The sequence below is a fragment of the Octodon degus genome, unplaced genomic scaffold (genome assembly GCF_000260255.1).
Source record: "Octodon degus isolate 3935 unplaced genomic scaffold, OctDeg1.0 scaffold00064, whole genome shotgun sequence".
NCBI lineage: Eukaryota > Metazoa > Chordata > Mammalia > Rodentia > Octodontidae > Octodon > Octodon degus.
This window is the reverse complement of record NW_004524640.1, coordinates 9,652,217-9,680,049: the sequence shown is the minus strand read 5'-3', so window position 1 is coordinate 9,680,049 and position 27,833 is coordinate 9,652,217. Positions and strand designations below refer to the sequence as shown.

The following is a 27,833-nucleotide window of genomic DNA, read 5'->3' as shown; positions in this document are numbered from 1 at the left end:
CTCTCTCCCTCCCTCCCTCCCTCCCTTCCTTCCTTCCTTCTTTCCTTCCTTCCTTCCTTGTCTTTCGAGACAGGGTCTCACCATGTAGTCCAGGCTAGCCTCCAATTTATTCTCTTGCCCCAGCCTCTTGAGTGCTAGAATTACAGGCATTGCCACCATACCTGGCTTCTTCACTTTTAATGGCTTTAGACACTTCTAAATATTTACTTAAGGGCGGTCGAGATAGCTCATCAGTCTAAAGCGCCTGCTCAGGCAAGTGCAGGGACGAGGGTTCGATCCCCAGCACTGAAAGCTCTGCCAACTCCACCCCCAGGGCAGGCTGAGCCAGCCACAAATAAATAAATAAATATTTACTTAAAATCTACCATACTCCTAAGTGAAATAAGCCGGATGCATGGGTAAATAGCACATTGTTTCCCTGGTGTGACAACACAAGAGTGTAAGCAAGGGCCAAATGTACACTAGGCACTGTGAGGTAGGAAGTATTCTGATGGGGAGGGGAAGAAAGGGCAAATTTATTTATTTATTTATTTTTGGTCGAACCGGGGCTTGAACTCAGGCCCTTGCGCTTGCCAGGCAAGCCCTTATTCTGCTGAGCCATCTCCCCAATCCCAAAAGGGGAAATTTAAAAAAACATGATAAAAAAAGGAACAAAACACAAACAACACTTTTTTTTTAAGTGGAGAAGGGAGGAGGGACTGAAGGGAAGAAAGGAGAGTGAGAAAAGAAGACTAAAGATCTAGTGTGTGCAGGTAGATTCTCTACGATGAATGTGGTCATGTACATGTATCCAAAATGTGCCAACATAGGGCTGGGAAGATGGCTCAATAGAATAAGTGCTTGCCTGACAAGCACAAAGGTCTGAGTTCAATCCCCGGTTCTGCCAAAAAAAAAAAAAAAAAAAAAAATCAGATTGGAAGAGGAAAAATAAATCTACCACACACTGGTTTTATTTATTTATTTTTATTTTTTAAGATAGGTGTCTCTGGGGCCGGGGAGATGGCTCAGTGGAATAAGCGCTTCCCTGGCAAGCGCAAGGGCCTGAGTTCGATCCCCAGTTCTGCAAAACAAACAAACAAACAAATAAACAAAAAAAGATAGGTGTCTCTACACAGTTCACAGTAGCCCTGAACTCACTATGTAGTCCACATTGGCCTCAAACTCAAGGATCCTCCTGCCTCAGCCTTCCCATTGTTGGGATTACAGGCCTGAGCTGCCCTCCTGGGCTGTTTTTTAAACTTTCAGGTACCATCAGGAAAACCATGGAGTAACAGGGGAAAGAGAAGGTTCTTCAAAGGAACTCAACGTGTCAGGCAGAATTAGGAGCAGAGTCTCCCTCCAGCCTCCGGAGGCCTGGGCTGCTGCGGGCGGGGGCGGAGCTCTGGAGTGCTGGGTGGGTTGTGAGGAGGATGCACCGAGCGAGGCGGGGCGCTGGTGAGGGATCTTCTGTCTGTCTGTCTGTCTGGTTTGTCTGTGTGGCTCCTCCCCAAGGGGCAGGCAGGAGACACCCGGATCCGGGGGCCAGAGTCCTTATATCTGGCTGCGGAGTTAATGAGTAATATTCCGGTATTAGCTGACCCGGAGTCAGGACCCTGAGCGCAGGCCTGTGAGAACCGGAACCGCACCATGTCGGTAAGGCAGCCGCAGGGGGCCTCTTGCTCCATCTGCCTCTCTGCCTGGCTGGGGCCGGGTGGGGTGCCATGCCTCTCTGGGCCTCAGTTTCCCACTCTACGCAGCGAGGAGCCCTGGCCGCCACAATCCTTGAGCGCTGGGCCCTCGGCTTCCTTTGCCTCCACCCTGTGCAGAAGGCTGGGCCTGACTTCTGCTCCAGCCTCAGTTTCCTTGGTGGTGGTGGCAGCAACAGCACCAATAACTGTGATGGCTACTGCGCAGCCCATTGTGTCTCGGAAGGAGACCCGGGCTGAGGAGCTGGAGGCGTGTGTGCGTAGTGTACGTGGACCCTGGCTTCCAGCCCCAGCACGAAGTAAAGAAGGGAGAAGAAGAAACCGAGGCCCAGAGAGGGAGTTGCCCATGGTCATTCATATCTGCCGATTTCAGGGCGATGAGGGGGTCTGCTGTGAGTTCCCCCCTGGGCCTCCAGGGCTTGCTGGGGGACCAGGGACAGGATGCCTTCCCTCCCTGATCCTCTGACCTATGAATGGAATGAGAAGCATCCTCTGATAAACTGGCGTGCTCATCCCCTAGGGCTGCTGAGACGTCCTTACCAAACAGGAGGCTTGAAACTAACTGGTTCTGCTGGGCATAGTGGCGCAATCCCGTAATCCCAGCACTGGGAGGCCGAGGCAGGGGGATTGCTACAAGTGCAGGCCAGCCTGGGCTACATAGTGAGTTCAGAGACAGCCTGAATTGCATAGCAAGACACTGTCTCAAAAAAAACCAAACAATCTGGTGTGGGCAGGGCTGCAGCCCCTGCAGGTTCCAGGGAAGATCTTTCTAGTCCATTCCAGTTTCTGGCAGTGACGGCCAATCCCAGGTGTCCCCTGGTTTATAGCTACATCACTCCAAGCTTTGCCTGCTTCACGTGGCCGGTCCTTTCTGTCCAAATTTCCCTTTATTTATTTTTCAGTTTTGAGACAGGTTCTCACTATGTAGCCCAGCCTGGCCTTGAACTCCTTGCAGTCCTCCTGACTCAGCCTCCTGAGTGCTGGATTATTACTGTGGGTCACCCTCCCCACTTTTTTTTTCCCCAGTACTGGGGATTGAACTCGGGACCTTGCACTTGCCAGGCAGGTGCTTATGCCACTGAGCTATCGCCTCGGCCCATCCTCCTCTTATGGGGACACCCAGTCATGGTGAATTTAGGGCTCATGCCAAGTTAGTGCCACCCCATCTTGACTATATCTGTCACTTTCAAACAGGTCAAATTTGCAGCTTTCAGGTGGAAAGTCCCCTCACAGAGGGGTTTCTGGGGCCTGGTGTGGTATCTTAGCACTCGGGAGGCTGAGGCAAGAGGACCTCTGTGAGTTCGAGGTTGGCCTGGGCTACATAGTGAGAATATATATAGGCTTCTGCCTTTCAGGGGGACCCAGAGCCACCTCTACTTCTCCTCAGAGAACCTGATCAGAACTCCTTTTATCACAGATGGAGATCAGGCCCAGAAAGGAGAAGGTCACTTAGCCGGCCAGAGGGATGGCTGGGATTTGAACCCTGTTCCCCAACTCCCAGCCTACAGCCAAGCCTTGACCTGACCTGTCCTGGCTTTGCCTCCATTCCTCCCTGGGCCATAGATGCTGCTGCGTGGCAACAGCCCTCCTCTTTGCCTAAATGCACTGCTGATCCTGACCTTCCTTCCAGGAAACACTGATGTCCCCGGTTGCTGGGCTGGTGCTGTGCCCGAGGGGAGTGTCAAGCACACCTACACACATGGCGCACACACATCATGGCAGGGGACTTGCCAGTGTTACAGCTCTATGCTCCTGGACTTGTCGCTGCCTTTTTCAGGACCTCCTTTTATTTATTTTTTATTAAATATTTATTTATTTATTTTGTGTGTGTGTGGCCAGCTCAGCCCACCAGGGGGGCGGGGCTGGCTGGCATGTGGTGCTGGGGATTGAACCGCAGTCCCTGTGCTTTGCTTAGCTTAGCTTGTTCTAAGTCGGTGCTTTAGACCACTGAGCCATCTCACCAGCCCCTTTTATTTATATTTTATCTTCTTTTTTTCTTTGGCGGAACTGGGGATTGAACTCAGGCCCTTACGCTTGCCAGGGAAGCACTTATTCCACTGAGCCATCTTCCTGGCCTCTATATGTTATCTTTTTGAGATGGTGTCTCACTGTGTAGTTCAGACTGGCCTCGAGCTCACTCTAGCCCAGGCTGACCTTGAACTTACGGTGATCCTCCTGCCTCAGCCTCCTGATTGCTGGATCACAGGGGCGCATGTCTGGCAGCGCCTCCTTTTAGGAAGGACTGCTCCTGGAGCGCTGGGTAGGGTGCAAGGCAGCAGGCCAGCCTGGGCTGACCTTCGGGGGAGGGAGTTGCTCTTGTCAAAGCGCCCTAGTCTGTGTGGGAGGGGGTTTGGGGCTTCTCAGACAGTGCCTGCTCCAAAACTAAACCCAACCCCAGGCAGGCAAATGAGCAGAAATGCCCCAATGCAAAGGCATTCTCCGGGGTTCTGTCTTTGGTGTTGCTTGGTCCTGTTCAGTCCCCCTCCCTTCCCCTTCAGCCATGGAAGTGAAAGATCTCAGCCTTGGTTGGGCAGGTAAGGAGCTGCGGAAGCCCTGCTCCACACCCTCCCTGGAATCCAGGCTCTGTCCAGACCCTGTGGAAAGCTGGGCAGGTGGCTAAAGGCCACGACAGTACCCACGGAGGGCCCTCATAGGCCTTGACCTGGGCCTGTCTGCATGCTGGGGCCTGAGGAACACACTAGTTCTTCCAGGTGGGTGCTACGGCGTGGGCCTCCGCAGCCAGCTCTGCCACACAGTGGCATTTGGCAGCTGGGACAGAACCCAGGCAAGCACTCTGCCACGAGGCAGCACCCCCAGCCCAGCGATTGTGGCTTAATGCGTATACCAAACCAGCCTAATTTACAGATGTGGAGAGTGAGTCTGGAGAAAGAGTCCTGTTCTGGCACGAGACTTAGAAAGCCACGTGGATGCCTCATGCGGGGTGGGCAGCACCCTGCTTGCCTCTGATGAGCTCATTTTCTGCATTATATGCATGGGGCATCAGATTCTAAGGGCAGCGATCTGTGTGCTTTGAACATTTTTTGTGAACTGTGAAGTTGCAGGGACCAATCTACCCCTTCTACAGATGAGTAACTGGGGCTCCCTGCCAGGTCCTGTCCCTCCAGACTCAGCTATGCCCTAGGCAGCCTAGGCCAGGGGGCGGTGGGACTCAGGGAAGGGTCACCAGGCTCCACTCCTCCCGTGCAGCTCGGTGACATCCCGAGGGCAAGGGGAACATGACGTGTGCTGGGTTGCCTCATTGAGCTCTTACTCTGTTGGCACAGGTGACATTTGAGATTACGAATCTGGATATGAAGGCGGGGCAGACCCTGAAGCTCAAGGGCAAGATTGAAGAGAACATTAATGAGTGAGGCCAATGGGGGATGGGCAGGGCGGGCCAGCCCCGGGGGAAGGTCAGGCCAGAGTGACCGTGAGGCCAGGGGCCTCACTCCTATGCCCGTGTAGACCCACTGCCCAAAGCCCAATGCCACAGGACACCTCTTACCCACGGCAGCTACGGGGCAGGGGGCGCTTGTGCATTTGAGCCACAGGGCATGGGGTACTTCTGCACTTGTTCCTGGGTTAGAAACCACGGCACCGATCCATGTTCCAGTCACAGCTCAGAGCTCAGCACGGGGCTCTCCCAAGTGCGGACGTTTTTGACCTTTCTTGGGCCTGATCTCTGCCCGCCTTGGGTTGGGAAGAGGGTAGGCAGATGCCTGAAGTCGGCGCTAGGAGGACTGCTTGCTCTCCCCAGCTGAAGCCCCAAGAATTGGCAGATAAAGGGAAAATACCCCAGGTCCCAGGCCCCTACCCCACGGAAGGAACCTAATAATTTACCTCTAGTGACAGGAAGCTCACCTCCCTAGGTCTTCAGATCCCTAAGGAGGGTGGTCCTGTCCCCAAGGCAAACATCTCTATTTTAAACTGTCAGATAGGCACTTCTGTAACAGCCATGGCCTCAGCTCCAAATGGAATGTACTACTGCAGTGTCAAGTCTGAGCGGCTGTCACCTCCCTGTGTTAGACCACATTATCTCAAAGTCTCTCTTCGGTGATTCTCCCAGCTTGTGGCCAACAGAAGCCCTCTGGGCCAGCGGCTGTCCCAGGGCTGCCCCCTATAGCTCACCTGTAACCCTTTCTTGGCAGCTTTGCGATTAACCTGGGTCGGGGAACAGGTGACCTGAGCCTGCACTTCAACCCACGGTTCAACGAATCCGTCATTGTCTGCAACTCAAAGAGTGGTGGCAACTGGGGACAAGAGCAGCGAGATGGTCACATGTCCTTCAGCAAGGGGTCAGAGGTCAAGGTGAGGTCAGGAGAGAGATGATGTCATAGGGCGAGCACAGGGGTGCCCCCAGCCTCTTGGGGACATGCACTTGTACCAGGCCCTCCTTCCATGCTGACACTTATCTCCGCTGCAGCTCACTGTGGCCTTTCAGAGCGACGAATTCAAGGTGACACTGCCAGATGGGCACCAGCTGACCTTTCCCAACAGGCCGGGCCACTCCTACCTGAGCTACCTGAATGTGCGAGGCATCCGCATGTCCTCCTTCAAGTTGGATTGAACAGCAAGGACCTGCTTGAGTGCAAGTCCCCAGCCTAGACTTCCTGTTCTGGGTAACCCAGGACCTGCTCCCAGCTCTCCACCCGTACTTCCTGCTCCTTTAGTCCCATTTCCCTTTGCAAAGTAAAAAGAAAAAAAAAAAAAAAAAAAACAACCAAAAACTCTTCTCTTGTGGTGGAGCTGTGGTTATTATTGCTTTCCACACATTTTAAAACTCCTGACATTTTCATGACACAAAGAAGAAACAGAGGCACAAGGACATTGCCCTGCCAGATGTGGAGACTGGGATGTGCTCCCCACCGGCCCCAAGTATACACTCCTGACTGCCTCCCTCTTACGGACAGAGCAAATGTCAAGCTGCCCCAAGGAATTGTGGGGTGGGCACTGGTTCCAGGTACCTGGGGCAGGGGCTGTTCCTGGAAGGGCTGATAAGGCTCCCACCTGGCTCCTTATCTAGGGCAGGCATTCCAGCCTGGTTACTCAGTACCTGCCCGGCCTCCTGCTGGGGCTGAGCACTTTCCAAACTCCAGAAAAGGGGGGGCTTCTCAGTAGGGGGCGGCTAAGCTGCTCTCCTGGGTCCACAAGCTTCTAGCAGGACAACTTTTATTAAAAAAGCCTTCTTTAATCAAGCCCAGAAGCAGGTCTGGGGACACAGCAGGGCAGGATTCTTCCTGCAAGGTCATACCTGACCTTTGCTGTGAGACTTGGGGACATGTGGGAGTGCTGGGAAGGCAGTCTGGGGTGGGGCTCCAGGGCAGGGCAAGGGACCCTCTGGGGGGAGCCCCAGGGAAGCTGGGGGCAGGCATCCCAATGGGAGAGGAGACAATGGCCCTGTGTGGTCAGGTCCCCGCCCCCACCCCAAGGGCAGCTTCCTTGGGCACAAAGGCTACACTGTGAGGTTGGCCCTCCAGTCGGGGGTGACACAAGGGGGGTCCAGAGTCATCGCCTCTGCTCAGCGGGGGCCACTGGGGCCAGGACAAGGTCCCTACCTTCCCTCCCATGTCTATTCTGCAGAGGTGAACAGAGGCTTAGGGACACATGGCCGTCCCCTCTCATTGGGCAGGTCCTGAGCCCAAGCCTGGATCCCTCACACTTTCACTTCATCATCCGTGAACTCGAAGGTGTCGGCCTGCACGGTGCTGGGCACCGGGGCCCGGCTGCCTGTCCAGGGCACTCTCCTCTCTTCCTCTAGGCTCTCCCAGGAGCCCTGGGCCTGGGGCAGCACCTCCACGGGCTCCCGCCTGGCAGCCACCTCCGAGCAGTGGCGGGTGTGCTGGGCTCCACCCCAGTTGGCTCCCCAGTGCCTGCTGAGGGCTGCATCGGCCGGTGCCTGGGGACCCTCTCCCACCAGGCTGGCCTTTACCTCAGCTCCTGGACCTAACCCAGCAGTTACCCCATTGGGGAGATGTCCATGGGCTGGGCGCTGAGCAGGGGCCCGAGGGTTTGCTGCCAGGTCTGGGGGAGTTGCTGCAGGAGCCAAAGGATTTGTAGCAGGAACTGGGGGATTCGGGGCAGCAGGCATGGCTTTTGCAGCAGGGGCTGGGGCCTCAGCTGCAGGGGCTTCTGAGAGGCTCATGACCCCCAGCAACTCACTGAGCAGTGAGGGCCCAAGGTCAAGGTCCAGGCGGAAGGACAAAAGTGAGTCAGAACGGCGGAGCTCTGGCTCACAGGCGAAGGAAGGGTCTCGGTCTCGCTCACTTGGCTTTTCCAGGCGGGGTAGGCGGGCGATGGTGCAGAATCCAGAGTCCAGGCCTAGAAGATACGTGGGGTGCGGGTCAGAGCTGGGGTCCCTTAGCACGACCAGCCCTGGCTTCTGTGCATCCTCTGGTGAGTCACAGCCCTCTCTAGCCTTGTTTTCTCCCATCCTTCCTGCACAGTCCCTGCAGGAAGGGAAGGTGGTCATGCTCCTCATTCCAATTTTGCACAGGAAGAAAGTGGGGCTCAGTCTGAGAGGAGAAAGGTCATGCCTCAAAGCTCCTGAGTCTCAGTCCCAACTGCCCTTGGCCACAACCTTTGGTTCTCAGCTAGGACACGGGCCATGGCCTGCAGGGGAATGAGCCCATAGCAGTCAGGCAGGTTGCGGACATGGGATGGGACCAGCAGCCACAGTGTGGCCGGAAGCCACAGGCTCCAAGGACAGGTGAATGCCTTCTGCCAGGTTACTATGCAGTGGGGGCTTTTCTGCAGTGCATAGGGGAAGAACCTGATGGGGCAAAGCCGCATGACAAGATGCGGCCACCAGGGGGCAGCAGAGGCCCATCGCTCCCAGGTGAGACAGCCTTGTGCCCAGGTGGCAAATCCACGTGAGAGGTCTTCAAACTTCTACTCCACCCATAGCCACAGCTTGGGGCTGGAGAGATAGCTCAGTAGAATAAAAGCTTGTCTGGCAAGCGCAAGAGCCTGAGTTCACTCCCTGGTAGCCACAGCTCGTGTCTCCTACTATGTGCCAGACTGGTAGTGACGATCCCACTGGACCTTAGCAACGGCACAGAGGGACTCAATAAGGGCCAGAGCTTCAGCTTGCAGAGGTCCAGGGTGTGGTGGGAATTGGACAGAACCAGGGTTGGAAGCTGGAATCCGGGCTCTCAACCTTGGCACCGTGTCCATCTGACTGTAGAGTGCTACTTCAGTTGCAGGGCGTTAAAGTGGGTGCACTGGTCCCATTGGGCCCAGAGAGAAAGGAAGGGGTTGTTTGAGACACGGTGGGTCAAAGGCAATTGGAACTCAAAACGTCCCCTGTCCCACCTTCACCTGTCTTGCTCCATGGCCTGGTGCTTGGGCCTGACCTTCAGGGAAAGACCAAACCATCCAGGGAAAAGGAGACCTTCAAAGCCCAGGGACCCTCAGGCCTGGGCCTCAGCCACAGGCAGTGGGCAGCAACGCCAGGTACAATGCCAGGCACTCACCATAAGCAGAGCGACCGTCCGTGGAGCTGGCAGGGCTGCTGTCGAAGCTGAGCTTGCCCACAACTAGGCTGTCGTAGGCGGCCTGGTTGAGTTGGGGCAGGGAGATGGCATTCTTGATGATGGGTGAGACGGCAGGAGGAGCTGGCGAGGGGGCAGGGGGGGAGGCCATCCTCCGGGCCGGCACTCCGACCCTCCGCACCTGCTGCAGTTTCTTGGCCAGGAAACTGCGGGGCGAGCGGTGTGTGCTTCTGGAGCTGCCACCATGGTTGCTGAGGAAGGAGGTATCCCCGAAGACATCCCCACCGCGGCCCACGTGCATGGTGTGACGGAAGTCTCCGAGCGGGGGGCTGATCATGTCTGCGGTCAGCCGCCTCTTCCCCTGTGAGCTGGACACCCAGCCCACAGGTGACAGCTTGCCCAGGCTCATGGTGGGGGCTCCTCCGCCCCCCTGGGGGCCGGGCATCCGCTCTGGCTGCTCAGGATTGCTAGTCCATGCCCACCTGGAGCCGGGTATGGGGGCAGGTTGGGTTCGGGGCCCCTGTCAGCTCCTGGTGCTAGCTGGAGGGTGGGGGCCTGAGGCTGCAACGTGGCTCTCCTAAGGCACTGTCCCCGGGCCCTGGGGAACAGTTACACACAGCAGACACAAGAAGGGCTTCAGAGATGGACAGTACTGTCCTGGCCAGCGGTGGAGACCTGCGGGGGAGACAGAGAGGACAGAGATATGATGTAACCACAGACTAGGGCAGGGAAAGAAAGCTGGGGTCCAAGCAATGACAGCCAAAAAGAACAAACAGTTACACTCAGTGACACCAACGAAGGTCAAGGACCAACAGTGGAACGGAAGCTGGGTACAAAGGAGGACAGGTCAAGTGAGTCCACAGAAAGAAAGTGCAAGGGCAGGAGGCACAGGCCACGGAGGTCAGAGCTGCGCACTCCTGGAAGTAGATATTGATGGAGCAGCATGAAACCTCCCCATAGCTGCACATTAAGAAAAATATTGGTAACCCATAGTACGATTGTGCCCAGAGCCTCAGGTGAAGCACTCGGAAGTGCCCGGGGACTCACCTGCATCACTCATTTAACCCACACTATGGCCCTGAGGGAGACACGACATTAGGAAGGGGACACTGAGGCACCAGAAGTCGAGTGGCTTGCTAAAGATACCACAGTGGGAAGCGGTGAAGCAGACGAAACCCCTGGACCCTTGAGCCCCAGGCAGCGCTGTCTCTGCTTGGCATGTGGAACAGGGCATCTCCTTTTGCTGTGGGCTCAGATCCCTTCCACTCGGGGAAGGCGGGAGGGAGGAGGAGCCTCTACAAGGTTCTGTGTAAACAGCCAGCACAGAGGTGCCCTGGACACCTGCATCTCAAGGTGCTTCCTGGAAAAGGGATTCTGTGGTTGAAAGTGGCTTTTTCCAGCCGCTTCCCCGCATGCCTGACAGATTCAGGGCTCTGAGAAGACCTGTAGGAAAGGGTTTATCTGTCCGCCACACTGACGCCACACTGACGTGGGAATCTTGCTGTCAGGGAATGAGTTTTGGAAAAGCACAATGGGAGCCAGGCTACTCCTTGTTGATGGTCTTCCTTCCTGGTTTCCTACTGTGTCACACGCTCCTCGGCCCCAACCTTCTCTAAGCGCCTCTTAGTACACGACCTCTTTCTTGAGAGTATCATACTATACACAACCCAGGAGCAAGCCAGGGAGATAGCTCAGTAGAACAAGCGCTTGCCTGGCAAGCACAAGGTCCTGAGTTCAATCTCTGGTACCACACACACACACAAAAAAAAAAGACACAGGATTTGGGGGCTGGGGAGATGGCTCAGTGGAATAAGCACTTGCCTGGAAAGCACAGGGGCCTGAGTTCAATCCCTAGTTCTGCCAAAAAACCAGGCTAAGCAGCACGTAATGTCTCCTGCACACTAAGTCTGCAATTCCAGGACCCTGGGAGGCTGAGGCAGGAGGACTGTAAGCTAGATCCCAGTCTGGGCAACTTTGTGACTTAGTGAGACACTGTCTGAAAACTAAGAAAGGGCTGGACATGTAGGTCAGTGTGAAGGATCCAGGTTTAATTTCTTTCTTTTTTCTAGTTTTTTTTTTTTTTTTTCCTCCAGGTTTAATTTCTAATACCAAAAAACAAAAATAAAAGTCCTGGCTACTCGAAGGTTGGCCTCTGCTTTGCCAGTAGCCCAGAGAGAGCCAAGCTTGATTGAGGTCACTTCTAGAGAGCTGGTTGAAACCTGAACCCAGGCCCGGTGACTCACAGGAGCCCGGGGCTGGCTTGTGAGGCCTCATCTTGTCTCCAATCGGCAGCACTTTGAAGGCTGGGCAGGGCCTGGATTTTCCTACCTTCCCCTTGCACCCAGCCCAGGCTCTGCACACGGCAAGTGCAAAATCAACAGTCAACAGCAGCTCACTCACGATCTCTGTGATAACCCTCACACCAAAGGGCCACCTTTCGCCACCTTCTGCGGGGGAAGATAGGCCAGGGACTCAGTGTCCCACATAGTGTGACCTTGGGCAAGTCACCCACCTCCACAGACCTGGGGCCTCAGCTGATAAAAAGCTGATAACGATTTTTAACACCTAGACTGAGGTTGAAACCACAGCCACCTCCTAAGTATAAAACAACTTAATCTTGTCCTTCTAATGTTATTTAAAATTCAAAATAGGTTAAATAACAAGATAAAAACAAAGACAGGCATAGGACAAAGCTTGCTTTGTTTTCTGATTGCTTTCTCTCCCCTTCCCACCATCTGATCCTCCTCCAGCAGTAGCTCCTCCCCCTGGGGGGTGACTTCTGAATCATCCCTCTCCCTGGCACCCCCAGCACAGCCTGGAGAAGTCCTCTCGGAATGTTTGCTGAAGTTATGAAGCCATCCGCAGTTGGCCAACCGCGGATGATGTCACCCCACTTTCAACAACCCCTCAAGGCTGGGGGAGCCAGCCCATTTCAAAGAGGGCTGGGGTTCCAAGGGAGGAGACTCCTCCGAGGTCCTGTGGCAGGTACGTGGCAGAGAAGACATTTCTCTGCTCTCCAGGGACTAACAGTGACTCTGCAGGAAAGGGCTGCAAAATGTCAAGCGTCTGGGTCAGCCCTCATCTGCCAAGTGCCCCAAGCCCCCAGTACCCTTGCTCCCAGCAAAGGCAATGCCTACCCCAGCCCATGAGCACAGATTTAGGAGCCTACTTCCCCCGCACCTGCAATAATCCCACCTGCCAAAGCTTCTGTCCATCTCCAGACTGCACCCTCCCCTCTGCCCACGGAGAACAGACCCTGCTGCAGGTCTCTCAGGTGGCCAATGGGATTGACATGGCGTGCAGGTCCCTCTCAGGAGAAAAGAGTACTGGCGGAGGATGTGGTAACTCAAGGCTCCAATCCCAGAGCAGGGCAGCTAGAGTTCAAATCCAATGCCTTTATGCAACTGTCTAGCATTCCAGGGACCCCTGGTGACAACCATTTGGATTGTGGGCCTTCAGCTGCATTCCATTCCTTCCACTCACCAGCCCAAGAATGTCACTGTTAATGAGCATAACCCCATTTTACAGATGAGAAAAATAAGGCTCATAAACCCACTGATTTAATTTCACCAATCACCGTAAAAAGTGCTACCTGGGAGCCTGCCTGGGTTTCTACTAATATCTGCAGTAAACATCCAGGGTCGAGGTGAAACCTGGGGAAATCCCAAGCTGGTTGCCCAGCACAGAAGGGCAGGCCTGGGAGCAGGAGGCCCAGCTCTGAGATTCTCAGGGTTATCACCTGGGCATCGGCCCCAGTGTCCCGAGGTCAGTCTATTCAAGCTGCAGAGGGTGTCAGGGTCTGGGCATGTGGGCAAGCTCCCTGACAGGCAGTAACAGTAAGGATCTGACCGCAAGGACAAGGTTTTGGGCTGTGGGTAGGGACTGCTCCGGGAGGGGCAACAGGGGCCGCTATGGAAACCCCTGAGGTCCCGAGGCCAAGGGCAGCTCCGCGGTGGAGGTCATACGTGGGTAGTGGCTGTATGCTGGGGGTCACCCGAGGGGTGCACCCTACCTCCTGGGTGCCACGTCTCACCCTGCAGGCTGCTCTGGCGCACAAAGCCGGCATCCCTACCATGACTGGCTTTGGGGCTTCCCATTAGAGCTAACTGCGCGACAGCTGGCTTCTGCGCCTCCAAGTCCAGACGTTTTAAGGTGAAAGACAGGGAAACTGAGGCCAGAAAGGGACAGCAAGCTTTCCGCTGACAGGTTGCTCCGCTAGGCCCTCGGATTCGAAGGGTTAGGAGGGGCCGTTAGGCCACTGGGGAACAACGCGGAGGGGAGACGCCTTTTGCTTCACCACTCCGAATCTGAGCCCAACCAGCTCTCCACTGAGGCAGGGGGCGGTTCCAGAGTCACGTTTCTGTCGGACTCTGCCTCCCTGAGCCTCAGTTTCCCGATCTAGAAATAGGCTTCAGACTTCGTGTTCTTGCATGGTCGGGTAAGGACAGTAATCTGGAACGCCGGGCCGGGGAAGTCCGGGAAGGACTTGGCCATAAAACATCCCCGGGGACGTGGAGGGGGGAGTGGAGGGTCGCCCGGCTGGCGGGGGAAGGGGCTGGAACGGAACCTGACGGATGACCTCATCCCGCTGCCCCGGCCTGGAATGCGGCGGCTGGGGAGGGGGCAGGAGGCCTGAGCCACCCACTCCCCAACTTCCCGCTCCCGGCCGCCGAGGGGCCCGGCGTTCCGACCCAGAGCCCCTATCCCGCGCTGCGCTTCCCTCCCCGCGCAGGAAGGAGCGCGGACGGCGCCTGCTCACCCCATTTCCCGCACTGCTGGCCGGTAGCCCCCTCCTATCCTCTGCCCCACACCGCCCTCCGGATGAAGCACCCGAGAATTCGGGGCGTCGGGGCGCTGAGGCCTCGCGGTGGCCCCAGGTGTGCCTTCCAGCCCAGCGGTGTCCCCGGCCGCCCGGGCGCCTAGCAGAGTGTGGAGCCTTCTGCGAGCGTCCCCGGCCATCCTCGGCTCCGGCCCACTGGCCCCGCTGTTACCTTCTCGGTTGGCGACTTGGGCAAGGGTCCCGGGGCGCACCCCGCGGTTGACGACGCGTCCTGGTGACCAGCCCCGAGAGCCGCTGGGCCGGTCTGCGCGGCGCTGGCCGCTCGCGGCGGATCGGGGCGGGGACGGGGTGTGGGCGCCCTCCCTCCGCCCGCCCCTCTGCTCCCGGCCGCGCCCCCTCCTGGCACGGTCCACGCCGTGCTGCGCGCCCGCGAGGGCTGGGGTAGAGGCCGCGGGGTGCCAGGCCCGGTTTTTGCCCACCGATTTGGTGCTCGCCGCCGTCAGTCAGGATAGAGACTGCAGTCTAGGCGAGGTGATTCGGGCTTCTGTGTCCACCCCTCCCCCAGGGCTCTCGAGTGCAGGGGCGTCCCGGTGGGTAACTCTAGCTCTTGGATCCCCCAGACGTTTCCTGCGCAATTTAGGGAACGTGAAACCTCAATTCGGAGATCTCCACTGCCCCGAGACTTGTTTGAACCTTGAATTTTACCAGTGCAGACTGCCCCTCCCTTTCCCCACCCAACTCCGCCTTCCTTTGCACCCAGTACAGTGTTGGCCCAGTGTACCAGCCACGCATGGAGCTGCCTTGGGGCACATGCCCCTGGCAGGTCCCTCATGGAGAAGTGGTGTGGTAGTCAAGCCTGTGGACCCCAGAATTACAAAGCCTGGGTTCCTTGTGAGGGTTGCTGAATAGGTAATGAGGGGACATCTCAGAAGCCTTTTCTGCCCCCCCCCCCATAGTGTGGATTACGTTTAGGATTGGGATCATGGCCAGGATCTTTTTTTTTTTTTTCCCCAACCGGGGATTGAACTCAGGCCCTTGCACTTGCCAGGGAAGCACTTATTCTACTGAGCCATCTCCCCAGCTCCCTGGCCAGGATATTGAGCCATCCTCAAGGAGGAAGATAGATCTCTGCCTCCCTGGCTGGCTTATCAGGCAGCCTGACTTGCTTCATTTTGGTTTTTGGTTCTTTGAGACAGGGTCTCATGGTGTGGCCCAGGCTGGCCTCAAACTCAGGATGATTCTCCTGCCTCAGTCTCCTGAGTGCTGGGCCTACAAGTGTGGGCCACCACGATTGACTTGTGCACCCTGACTTCTCCCTTCAGGCCTTGAGCTCCCTGGGGACAGTGTGAAGTCCTGAGAGCCGCAGTGGCACAGAGAGGGTGCCGCAGCTTGCCAGGGGTGGAGGTGATGCCATGATGGAGCAAGGGATGACTGGCGAGGTCACCCTGCACTCTCCTGGTGGGGGAGGAGGGGCCCTGGCACTCACAGGTGGGACAGGGAGGTCTTCACTGCATACAGGGGCTACACCTGGCCACGGCTCTCAGTCCTGCTGTTGGCCACCAAGGCAGGCTTATTTCTCCTGATGGATGGTTGGGGAAACTGAGGCACAGAGCACCCAAGCACTTGCTCTGGTGGCACAGCACTGGGATTGAAACTGTGTGGATCAGAGCCCCAAAGTATTTTGTTTCTAGGAGAATGGAAGGAGTGTGCCCATGCTTTTTCTTTTTTCTTTTTTGGTGGAACCTGGATTGAAGTCAGGCCCTAAGCAAAGTGCTTATTCCACTGAGCCATCTCCCCGGCCCCACATTCCCATGTTTCAAAGGCACTGAAAACCTTGATGGAGGAGAGAAGTCACTCAGGGACCACAGTGGCGCCGGGCATTGTCAAGAAAGAAGGACCAGGTCTTGGGGGCTTAACACTGAGCTGGGTGTCTGAGCTCTGCGAGAAGGCGGGCTCAGGAAGCCCAGAAGTGGCGCAGGCAGGGCCTGAACTTGTGATACTCCACCCAAGCTGGTGCACTTAAAAGCTCTGGCTGGAATCCCAGAATAGACTTGAAGGGCTCCGACAGAACTGGGGGACTAGCGGTGCCCTGGTTCCCGTCATTAAAAACATTAGTCATGACCAGCTTTTATTTGTTTGTTTGGTATAGGGTCTCGCTAGGCAGTCCCGACTTATAGTGAGTGACCCTCCTGTCTCAGCCTCCCTGGTGCTGGGATTACAGGCATGCTCCACCATGCCTGGTCTCTGTCGCTGGCACGTCACACCTGGGGTTCCAGGGCCCAAATGGCATGCGGGACTGGTGATGGAACCTCTGTCCTTGTGCCTGTCAGGCAGGCACTTAGACCACTGAGCTATCTCCCCAGCCCACAACCAGCTTTTATTGAGTACCTATAGCTTACGAGGCCCTGTGGCCACTTACGCCCGTCGTCTCATCTCATTCTTTGAAGAGCACTCCATGGACAGTACTAGCATGGTGTCCGTGTTGCAGCGACATAAAGGCGCTTGCCCCAGGTTAGTCCCATACTCCACACTTTGCCCGGGAAAATTCCTGTCTGGGGTGATTACTGATGGCATTGCTCCAATCCCAGTCCAGTGCTGATCAGGAGATACTATGAACCTCAAGTTTGTCCCTGGAAAACAAGTATGGTGCCCATGCAGGCCTTTAATGATGGCAGGACTGCTGTGAGCCCTGGAGAGGGGGCAGGAAAAGCTGACTTGGTAGAGTGGCTGCAAGCAGCTTTGTGTTTGCTCTGTCCTCTGGCTCCTACACCAGCGGGTGAAAACCTCCCACTGTGTTTCTTTTCACTCCTTTGTGACTATCTGTGAGCCCCGAATTGCTGTCCCATTTTACAGATGAATAAACTAAGGCTGACAAGAGTTGCTTTCTTTCACTCATAGCCTGTCCTTGATAGAAGTGGGTTTGTTTGTAAGTCACATATCCCTGCCTGGCTCCACTCCTGATATAAGGATCCCATAGCTTGTTTCTTGGAGAAAAGAGGGGTCTCTGTATCCCTTAGAGGAGTGCAGGGTGGTCAACGCCCCTTGGCACATTGTTTTCCTTTTCCACCTTCCTGCCACTCCTTCTTGCTCCTGAGAGGCTGTGTCAGGAGTGCAGGGGTTAACCCTAGCAGAGCCTAATCACCGTGCAGAAGGCAGAACAAATGTCTCCCAGCTGGGGAATGGAGCTGCTGAGCTGGGCCCCTTGGGGTTCAGGAGCTGCCCCTCACCTCTGCCCTGAAGCCAGGGGCCGAGGTCTGCGCAGGAAGTGTTCTCTGAGCTGGGGGCCCCAGAGATGAGGGGGTGGCTGAGGTTGGGAGTGGGAGCCTGGGGTGAGTGAGCTAGCAGAGCCCCTCCCATCAGCCCCCCAGGCCTGAGAGGCTTCCTGAGGAGCCTGCTTCTCTCACACCCTCAAATAGGCTGGGCTTTAGGTCAGTGCCTGCCTCTGCTCACTGACCTACTGATCGGTCCTTCCAGCCCTCTGTCTTGTGAGTGTCCAGAAGTCCGCCCATTCACAGATGCAGCTGCCAGTCTGTCTGTCTGCCCCGCATCACCTTGTCCATCCCTTGCCCACCCAGCACTCGGCCACTGGCCCACCTACTCATGCATCGCTTCCTGATCCGCGCCACACCTGTCCAGTCACCCCCTGCCCTCACCCTCACCTCATCAGTCCACATCCCACCTGTAGGACACCCCACCCACCAATGCACATCCCTCAGTCCACTGCCACATGGGTCAGCGTCTCATGCATCTACACACACACACACACACACACACACACACACACTTCTCCCTTTCCACCCTTCCAGGAGGCTGTGCTCCACACTCCTTTCTATGACCCAGCATGCATTTCTTTTCTTTTTCTTTTTTTTTGTTTGTTTGTGGAACTGGGGATTGAACTCAGATCCTTGCGCTTGCCAAGGAAGTCAGCATGCATTTCCACCTCAGTCAAACCCAAATGTGAGTTCCAGCTTTGCCCCTTCAGCAAATGGACCTTGGACAAGGCAGTTTCACTTTGTGTCGTGGATCAGGGTCAGTGGGAAATACTGACGCCAGGATACTGGTGGGGCTGCAGGGCTAGCGAAGCATTAGAAGGTCAGGGAGGCAGAGCCCTGATGGGGGAGGTGTTTTTTGCAGTACCGGGGATTGAACTCAGGACTCTGCGCTTATTGTACTGAGCTATCTCCCTGGGCCCAATGGGGGAGGTGTGACAGGGAGGCTTCCTGGAGAGGGTGGCCTTGTGTCTTGGGGAACAGCAGCTTCAGCACAGGGGTGGATGATGGGGATGGGTAGACCTGAGGTGATTTGTGATTCGGAAGGGTGTAGGTGAGCCCAGGAAGGGTCTACTGTGGGGAATGGGCACCGAGAGAGAGTGAATGCCAAGCTAGAGAGGGAGGGATGTGGGGGGCCCTCTGCAGGGGGATTCCTCATTAGCTGGTGATCTTTCCTTCTTGCTGACCTTGACGATGGCTCCGAGGAGGCCAGGAGAGGATGACCCTCCTGGAAGGCACCTTCCGCCCTCTGGTTCCCTCTTCCCACCCTAGAAGCCTCTGGGCAACACTTGGTATGGCGCCTCAGGCCCTCAGCAGGCGTCTAGAGACGCTGAGGCCCAGACAGGGCTGGCTCGACAGGGCTGCACAGTGAGGCTGTAGTGGAGTCTGAACAGGGCTGCACAGTGAGGCTGTAGTGAGTCTGAGCTGCCACACACTGAAGGAGCTTGAGTGTCTACTGGGTACAGTGCTCAGCCTAAGGGGACCAGACAAGAGACCAGAAGGGTCTGAGGGCTGCCTGGCAGAGGCTGTGCAGGGCAGGGGCAGGAGGGCCAGGCAGGGCGTTTCTGGTCACCACCAAGTGTCAGCGGGCCACGCCTGAGACTTCAGGAGTAGGGCCTGACTGGGACAGGGTGATGGCACGCAAGTCCCTGTGTCTCTCACACTGAGGCCGGCCACAAGGCTGGGTGTGAAGGGGTCCTGGGAGCAGGAGGGTCAGGATGGGAGTTAATCTCCTGGGTATTTTGGAGGGAGTGGCCAAGAGGCCCCCAGAGAGGGCTGGCTCCCTCCCGGAGACAGCTGTCAGGGCCGGAAACGCCTCTGGGATTCCAGGGCCTGGGAAGAGGGCCACCGCTTGGCTGCCTAAGGAGAAATGTTCCAGGCCTGGACTCTGGCTCCTTGGTCTGCAGGGAAAAGGCTGTGAGAAGGACCCCACCCCCACCCAGGGCGGCCTGCTGGCTTTCTCCAGGGTGGCTGAGGAAGGATGTGGGGCCAGTTCCTCCTGCCCCGCCCTGGGGAGGGCACATGGATGGATGGACGGCGCTGGTGGGGGGCCCAGGCGCCTGTAGGGGCCGTGGAGAGGGTCATGTCCAGGTGATCCCATTGTCCCTGAGTTATGGGACATGGGCGCTGGGACTGGGCTCTGCAGCGCTGGGCAACACCACCGTCATTGTCACCGTCACTGGGGCCAGGATAGAAGGGCGGGGAGGGGTCTACCAGGAGACCTTTGTTCTCAACATGAGGGGGTGCCAGTGGAGGGGGCTGGGGGCAGGAAATGCGTTGAGGAGCAGAAACAATGGCCTATTCTCTGGGGTCTGGCCTGGCCTGAGAGATAGGCCTCCAGTGGGCTGGCCAGCTCGGCCTAACCATCTCCAGCATGGCCTCTTCCCCTCCACCACCATGGCATGTTCCTAGACAGGAGGTCTCCTCTGCCCTCTGACAAAAGCCTGTCTACTTTCCAGCCCTTGTGTGGAAGCAGAGGAGGCAAAGCTCTTGTCCCCAGGGCAGCTGCCTGTTCACATCAGGGCTGGGATTCAAACCTGTAATGCTCTGGCTCCAACCCTGATTCATTGAGGGCCACCCCTGAGGCCACCTCGCCTGACTTCAGGGCTCCCAGCTTCCTTTGTGCTTGAGGGCCCAGTTAGGTGAGGAAGGCAGGCAGGCATGAACTGGCATCTCTGAGAGCTCCTCAGGGGGGACCTGGGTTCTGCTCTCACCTGTACTGGGGCCCAGGTCAGTGCCACCCACTGCTCATGCCTTGAAGCCAAGGCTTTGAGACCACTGCCAAGGGATCCTGGTGTCTGCCGGCCACCGCCCCTCCATGCTGCTCCTGGGGCTGCACAGAGAGGCCCCACTGCCCGCCCCCCCAACAAATGTCCAAGCCCTGGCTTCAGCTCGTCCCAGGGGTTGCCATCTGGGAAAGGGGCACAGCATGGGGCCTGTGATCAAAGGAAAGCAGCTTCACAGATGCCGAGGCCACGCGTCATGGTGACCGACTGCACAGGCTCCTTGACCTTGTCCCAGTCAATAATAGATATAGCTATCTCCTCCCAGCACGTGCAGCATAAGCACCAGCTTGGCCCCCGGCAACAGGGCACAGCCGAAGTCCTCGGGCTGAGGAGTTTGCACCCGCAACCTGCAGAGGGCACGTGCTGGTTTATGCAGTTTTGTGGGCAGAGGAATCTTCATTAATCTACGGGTACTGTGACAAAGCCCTCATGGGGAAGAAAAAAGGCTGTCACATAGAGGACAGCATGGAGGGGTAGGGAGATAGCTCAGCAGCATAAGCACCTGCCTGGCAAGTGAAGGTCCTGAGTTTGATCCCTGGTACCGCCAATAACAAAACAAAACAGAACAATATATAAAAATTTAGGGGTTGGGAAGATGGCTCAGTAGAATAAACGCTTCCCTGGTAAGCGCAAGGGCCTGAGTTCAGTCCCTGGTTCCACCAAAAGAGGACAGCATGGAGAGGTGGTGGACAGGATTAGTGGATTCAAACCTGGCCAGGTCTGGGTTGGCCCACAGGGGTTAACCCAGCTGGCAGGAGGGTCCTAGGCAGGGGCAGTGGGGGGTGGGCAGCTCCTCCAGGCTGTGTCTGTGACTCCGCCTCGGTGGGCAGCTGGAGTCCCTGGCAGCCTGGTGTTGACTCAGCCGCCCGCCGGTCTCCTGCCAAGGCCTGCTGGCCGGAGCTCCCGAGGGAGGGTCAGGCCACATTCTTCTGTCCAGGCCTGAGGGGTGGCGGTGGCTGGCAGCTCCTGGTGCTGGAGAGGAACTTGTTGGGTTTGTGGGTCCTGGGACTGAGGTTGCAGGGAGGCAGGAAATGGTTTGGGGGGGGTGGGCTAGGTGCCAAATTAACTCCCACATGGGTAGAGGGTCAGCCTGGGGACCAAGCCACTCGCTTGTGTGGCTTCACTGTGAACGAGTTAGGTAAATTTGATAAGTTCAGTAAGCCAACACCACCATGCTGGCCCTCCTGCCTCAGTGTATCCATCTCTCAAATGGGTTAATGATAATAAGCTCTAGCCACCTTACCTCACAGCTGCTGGGAGGATCAAAGGCAGAAACAAGTTGGGGCAGCAGGAACGCCCTTTTCACGGAGGCCAAGGGCCCCAGTGCCGGTTGGCTGCTGAGCCACTTAGCTGGAACCCTCAGTGCTCTGCTGAGGCTTGAATCCACCTGCCGCTCCTGCCTCCTCCACAGCACAGAGAGCTAAGAATAGTACTAAATGGGCTTCCTTCCAGGGGGACAGCTTAAGAGGCCAAAGCCCTGCCCTGCCCTCCTGCCCCAGGGCATTTGCATTGCCAGGCCTGGTGCCTGGAACACTGCTCTTCCCCAGAGACCACAGCTCCCAAGGCATCACATCTAAGGTTACAGGGAAGTAGCCTAAGGCTCAGAGAGGCCCAATGACTTGCCCAAGGGCACACAGCAGGGAGGGACAGAGCCAGGACTAGATGGGCTTGCCTGGCAAAGCTTTTCCTCTGAGGTGCCACCTCCTTGGAAGACAGCACGTCCTACCCATCTGTGTCACCCTGTTAGGGTCCAGCCCGTGTCCCCCAGCCCACAGTGGGTGCGGTGCACATACTGGCTTGGTTGTGGACAGGAAACAAGATTCACTTTATAGAAGACGGTGTGGCTGGGTTCTACTCGCAGCCCAGCTGCCACCCCTCAGGGCCTCTCTCCCTCCACAGAGGCCCAGGGGCTGCTGCCAGGGCCCAGGCTGTGGCATTCCAGGCACCTCTCTCCCTGTCCAGCAGCCCAGCTGGCCTAGCACAACCGCATCGGCAGCTGCAGGGTGGCCGGATGCCCCCCTCCCCCTGCGTCTCTGGGCCGGAGCCTGGCTGGCACTGCTTCTCCATCCTTGCTGGGCCCGGGGCAGGAACACCGCAGGGATTTTAAAAATAAAGGGCCTTGAGACAGTGGCCTGGCCCAGGCAGCTAGGGAAGGGGCGGGGGCCAGACAGGGACAATAGAGGGGGATGTCGAGACTTGAGGCCAGACCAGGGTGTCCACAGTGTCCCTCCCAGCAGCACTGCTGATCCCAGAGGGTCTCTTCTCCACTCAGCCTCAGGCCCAAAACAATTAACTAACCACCTACTAAGTACCTGCCCCTGGCCCCGCCCCTCACGGCCTATTCTTTTTGGGGGGGCCCTCCCCCAAGCCCGGGCCCTTCCAGTCTCCTGCCCCCGCCTCCAGCCCCACTAACAGGAAACACATCCAGAAAGGTCAAGAGTCCTGGGCCTCCAGAGCCCAGCGTCTGCACAACACCGGGGCCGTCTGCGCGGGAGGGGGGCTGCGCGGGAGGGGGGCTTCCTGTTTATGAGAATCCCAAGGACTCCCAGGGCAGTGCCTCAGCCAGGCCTGGGGGAGCCCAGATCCCTGAAGAGACCCCTACGTGCCCAGACGCCCCTCCCACAGGGGCGGTTGGCCTGTGGGCGCCGCGGAATGCCCCAGTGTCTGCAGGAAGCCGCAGGCTCCAGAGTCCCTGAGTCCAGGCCTGGCGCTCTGTCCTGTGCAGGGGGAGGTGCTGACAGAGCGGGAAGATCCCCAGATCCTAGGCAGGCTGCAGCCAGGCCGGCCTCAATCTCCATCCTACGGCCTGGGCCTCTCTTTTTCTCCCCAGGAGGCCTGGAACCACCGAGAAGCATCCCTACTGGGGCCCCAGGTCCCAGCAGTTTCCTAAGAGAGTTGCAGCTGGTCAAAGGTGTCCCTGCGGAGGCAAACAACCCTGCCAATCCCTCCAGGAGCCCAGCCAGTCTGTCCCATGGTTGCCCAATGGGTATTGACTGTGGGCCTCAGGGTCACAGCCCTGGGAGAAGGTGGGCAGAAGGTCACTGGCCCAGTGCCCACTCATTACAGCCAACCTGGAAGGAGGTCCTGACCTCTCTCTTCACCATGAGCCCCCAGTTCTGAGTACCTGGAGACAGTGAGGGTGGGTGCAAGGTGGTGGACACTAAGGTGGTCCTGGGGCAAGCATCTGGGAGCCAGCTGTGTGGAGGCAGCCCGGGAGGGCTTCCTGGAAGAGGCTGCCTTCTCTAAGGGTAATCCCAAACTCAGGAGAGGGTGCCTGGCTCAGGAGTAGGAAACGCCACTCCACGGGACTGGAGGTGGAGGTGGAGGTGGAGCTGGAGGGAGAGGCCTGGACTGGGCGTGCTGCAGCTCTATAGAGGAGGGGCCCAGGCTGGAACTGCAGCCCTGGGGATCTGCTAAGGGATGCTGTTTGGTGCACAGCCAGGTGCTGGGGCTACTGGCAAAGCCATGCGGTGGCACTGGAGGGTCTGTGGCTCTGCTATGTTCCAGCACCATGACCTTGGGTGCGTTAGGAACCTGCATGGCCCATTTTCCCCTTTGTCAGATGGAATTAGCAGTCCTTGCTTTGGAGGCCATTGGGGGATGAAATTAATCGACAACTTAGCCAAGCCAGGTGTGATGGCGCTGGGTGTAATCTTAGCGTGCCGGAGGCTGAGGCAAGAGGATTCCAGTGTGTTGGAGACCAGCCTGGGCTACAAAGTGAGTTCAAGGCTTGCATAGTGAGACCGGCTCTAAAAGAAGGGGGAAAAACCTTTCTTAGCCTAGCAACGGGCCCTGCTGTGGACCTGCTCCAGTTTGTAGGCGCTGATCTTAGCCAAGGAAAAGAGAAAACTGGGTCTCTTCCAAGGACACTCTGACAGGTGGGTGGAAGGTGTATTACCGGCCCAGTCCACAGACAAGCCCGGGACTCAGCTCCGGGGCTCCAGCCCAGCCCCATCCCAGCAGCCCCTGGGGCTCTGGTTCACGCTGCCAGCTTCCTCCTAACGCGGACCGGGCAGGTCTGGGGTGGGTCTGTCCTTGGGATTTCTAAGGAAACCAGGGCCGAGCTGGCTCCCTGGCAGGTGCAGGGAGCATTCCTCGCTGATGACAGCAAAGATTCGCTCCAAGTGCTTCCTCCGTGGGAAGCGACTCCTTTCAATTACCCTTTATTTTTTAAGCGTCTGTTTATGGATGCACACTTCTGATACCTCATCCACCCTCACAGCAGGCATTTCCAGGTGCTCCCATTTTTACTGATGGGAAAACTGAGACCTAACAGAAACTAAGTCACTTGACCAAGGTGGTAAAAATCCCATGACCTGGGAACCTGAATGTGTGTCATTGGTCTGCGGCTTCTTCACCGGACTCGGGGGGGCCTGGGGTACTTGGTAAATTCCTCCAGGAATCTTGGGATGGGAGCTGGGGCCTCCCTTGGACTCCAGGGGTGGAGCTACCGCCCTGGGGGAGGAGCCACCACCCTGGGAGAGGAGCTACTACCCGGCTGCAGGCTTTGTTGTGACTTCAGAAGCTCTTGCTGAGTGTCAGTTCTTTTGCCTTTGAAGAGGGGATGCTGTACCTCCTTGATGTCCTACTGTGTCACTCCTATGCCAGGCCTGGACAGGGAGTTTGTGAACGGTTCAGGCTGTAGGCACCTTGGGACGAATGGGTTGTCACCCTGGGGTAACGCACAGTTTTGTTTTTTTTCTTTAGAACCGGAGATTGAACTCAGTCCCTTGCGCTTGCCAGGCAAGCGTTTATTCTACTGAGCCATCTCCCTGGCCCTTTGTAAAGTTTTTGTTTTCTTTTCTTTTTTTTTTTTTTTTGTAACGCACAGTATGAGGCCAGCTTCGGCTGCTGTGTAGGTTCAAGGCAGGTATGAACTACATAGGGAAACCCTGTCTCAGAAAAAAAAGAAAAGTTGCTCAAACTCGTCTGTCGCCAGGCTGGACCCTTCCTTAGTGTTGCCAACTCTCCACTGCAACAGCCGGGCAGGGGCGGCCGGAGCGGCCCCCCCAGCACCCCCCACCCCTGCCGCGCAGCAGCCGGGCTCCTGCGTTCCGCCCCACCTGGCCCCCAGCACGCCCTGGCTGGCGGCTGCGTGATTCACAGTTAAGCCCTAGTTTCATCTGTAATCAGGAAGCCGGCCACTTCAGAGCCCGGGGCGCTTTCTGCTGAGCCCAGCACCCTCCCAGAAACCTGTGAGGGGGGCAGTGGGAGGGGAGGGACAGCGGCCCTGGGAATTTGCATAATTTGTTCGGAGAGTGGAGAGCGAGAAATTCCCAGGACCTGGATTTCCCTAGAAACCTTTCTCCCTTTCCTCATTCATTCTCACTTAGGGAGCTGGAACCCTGGCGTCACCAGGGCGCTGGGAGAGTGGCTTCCCAGTGGGGGAGCACCAAGCAAAGGCGATGCAAGGGGGTAGGTCCTGCACAGTGCAGTAGGGGGCTGCTGTACAGGTGAGAACCTACCAGGGAGGTGCTTTGAGGTTGGGGGTAAAGGGGGGGCCCTCTAAGGTTCTGGTCAACAGTTTTGTTTGAGACAGGGTCTTGCTGTGTAGTTCAGGCTGGGTTTGAACTCACGACACAGCCAAGGCAAGACTGGAACTCACATCGAGGGATCCTCCTGCCTCAGCCTCTGGAGTGCTGGGATTCCTGGTGCGGGTTCCCATGCCTCTGAGATTGGCTCCTTCTGCCTCTGTTGAATAGTTCGCCTCGCCTGGGAACATGTGGAAAGCCGTTGGAACTGCAGTGGTGTGTGGCCAGTGTGCTGCTGCCATAGTGGGAAAGTGGGCACTGCCATGAGGACATGCCCACAGCAAGGAGGGCTGCCTGCCTACAGGAGAGCGCACCCCACGTGAACATGAAGGGCCTTGGCTTTGCAAAGACAGGTGGATGTGCTGGTGCTGGTAGGTGCACGTGAAGTCCCTGGGGACGTTTTCCATGGGGAAGTCTGGAGCCACGGAAGGTTTCTGAGCAGGAATGGTAGGGCAGCCAGGGCTACAGAGTGGCGGTGAGCTTGAGGTGCCGGGCCTGGGCAGAGACACTAACAAGGCAGCACAGGCCTGGGGAAGGTGGAGGCTGAGTTGGCGGGTAGCTGTAGGGAGGGGAAATGCAATGAGGACCAATCTGGCTGAGCCAAGAGTGATCATCCGATGAGTAGGCTGAGGCAGGAGGAGACCAGTGGCCTGAGAGCCTCTGGCTCAGAAAATAGAAATATACTTAGGAGAGGGTGGCTTAAGGAGGGCCTTGAAGGGTGTGTAGGAGTTTTTCAGGGGCCCAGGGAGGGAAGAACAGCTCAGTAGGAAAAGCAGAAGTGTAGAGGGAAGAAAAAGCCTGTGTGCTGGGGCGTGGCACATGGGTTTTAGAAGGTGGATTGTGGGCTTGGGGTGTGGGCATCCACCCATAGGCTGTCGTGGTGTGGTCAGCAGGCCAAATAACAGAGAATGCAAGCACTTGAATCAGTTCCCTGTGCCCTAACAAATCACTGCAGGGGCCAGGTGTGGGGGCACCACCCTGTTAACCCAGCACCAGGGAGGCTGAGGCAGGAGGATTGCCGAGAGTTTGAGGCCTTTCTGGGCTGTCTACTACTAAGACTTATCCTTTTCTTTTTTTTTGGTGGAACCGGGGATTGAACTCAGGCCCTTGAGCTTGCCAGGGAAGCGCTTATTCCACTGAGCCCAAGACCTATCTTGACAAAATAAAAACAAAACGAACACACAAAAATCAAATGAATACAAGTCTCCAAGTTTATTTACTATTATTATTATTTTGTATTTTAGGGAAGGGTCTAGAGGGTGTTAAGGGTCTCACTACTAGATGCAGGCCCAGGGATTGAACCCTGTCCCCATACCTGCTTGCAGGTGTTTTAATCCTCTGAGCTATTTGGCCAGCCCTTCAAAGTTTACAACAGAAACCTACTTGCTGCCATTTCCTGGGACAGAAACACAAAATCCAGGTGTTGCAGGGGCTCCCAGGCCAGCTCCTGGTGGGCCCAGATGGGGCTCAGCCGGTGGCCGCATCTGCCAGCTTCTGTCCAGTCCTACGTCAAGGCCGCGTTGGCGTCTTCTCTTCCTGTAGGACTCTTGCTGCTGGTTTGAGGCCCAGATGGCTAAGCCTGGGTGATCTCGCTCTGGGTCCTTACCTTAGTCACGTCTGCAAAGACCGCTTTTCCGAATGCGGTCCACTCATAGGTTCCGGGGGACCAGTGTTTTCCTCCGACACACCTTCCTGTCGCGGCAGAAGGTGCACGATCGGCGCGACAGTACCTGCCCGGCTCTCATCACCTCCACCAGCGCTTGGGCGGTGCTGTGCTGCGGATCGCGGGCGCCACCGTGCGTCCGTTTTGGAACGGTGCGGAAAAAGGCCTGGCGCCGTCGGCGCGACGGGAAGGGCTCCGTAATAGACACTCCGAGAGCCCAGCACCCCTCCAGCAGTCACTCCACACACATTCGTCTTCCTGCCCACAGCCTTGGTATAAGGCAGTTATTGCCCCATTTTTCAGAAGAGACTGAGGTCCAGAAAGGCTTCGACCAGCCACTCAGCTTGCAGCTGCCATGTCACACCCAGGCTACACGTGGCCACATGCTACCAAAAATCAGGTCCTTGGGGGTGGGCTTGAGCCTGTAGACTTAGGGGACCCCGACGCCCCAAGGTCTTTCCTTGTGTGGAAAAAGTGCAGAGGACCCTGGAGGGGGTGCCTTCTGTTCTCTGGCCCCAGAAGCTTGAGGGGTCTGACACTTTGTAGGCTCCAGGCTTTGTTTTTGCATTTTTTGGTGTTCATTGTCTTACAACATTGGGTGTGTGTGTGTGTGTGTGTGTGTGTGTGTG

At 56.9% G+C, this 27,833-nt stretch overlaps 2 protein-coding genes across 2 annotated transcripts; one reads left to right on the top strand and one right to left on the bottom strand.

The window, feature by feature from the left end:
- The first annotated feature begins 1,528 nt into the window (after positions 1 to 1,528).
- On the top strand, positions 1,529 to 6,382 carry Lgals2 (galectin 2). The gene is made up of 4 exons (XM_004634688.2): positions 1,529 to 1,632; positions 4,970 to 5,052; positions 5,834 to 5,993; positions 6,109 to 6,382. The coding sequence occupies exons 1-4, from the start codon at positions 1,627 to 1,629 to the stop codon at positions 6,250 to 6,252; spliced, it is 393 nt and encodes a 130-aa protein (XP_004634745.1). The 5' UTR covers positions 1,529 to 1,626; the 3' UTR covers positions 6,253 to 6,382.
- Positions 6,383 to 6,852: 470 nt separating this feature from the next.
- Positions 6,853 to 14,295, bottom strand: Cdc42ep1 (CDC42 effector protein 1). Its single transcript, XM_004634687.2, has 3 exons — positions 14,167 to 14,295; positions 9,158 to 9,850; positions 6,853 to 8,003 (listed from the first exon to the last, which is right to left on the bottom strand). Exons 2-3 carry the CDS (start codon positions 9,618 to 9,620, stop codon positions 7,339 to 7,341), a joined length of 1,128 nt encoding a protein of 375 aa, XP_004634744.1. The 5' UTR covers positions 9,621 to 9,850; positions 14,167 to 14,295; the 3' UTR covers positions 6,853 to 7,338.
- Between the last annotated feature and the right edge of the window lie 13,538 nt (positions 14,296 to 27,833).

What these genes read in the sequence shown, in the direction of transcription:
- Lgals2 (XM_004634688.2), top strand. An exon ending in ATTGAAGAGAACATTAATGA is followed by an intron (nt 5,053 to 5,833) that starts GTGAGGCCAATG and finishes CTTTCTTGGCAG; the next exon opens with CTTTGCGATTAACCTGGGTC. An exon ending in GCAAGGGGTCAGAGGTCAAG is followed by an intron (nt 5,994 to 6,108) that starts GTGAGGTCAGGA and finishes TCTCCGCTGCAG; the next exon opens with CTCACTGTGGCCTTTCAGAG.
- Cdc42ep1 (XM_004634687.2), bottom strand. Translation starts at nt 9,620, where the DNA reads ATGCCCGGCCCCCAGGGGGGCGGAGGAGCCCCCACCATGAGCCTGGGC. An exon ending in GGACGGTCGCTCTGCTTATG is followed by an intron (nt 8,004 to 9,157) that starts GTGAGTGCCTGG and finishes CGTATCTTCTAG; the next exon opens with GCCTGGACTCTGGATTCTGC.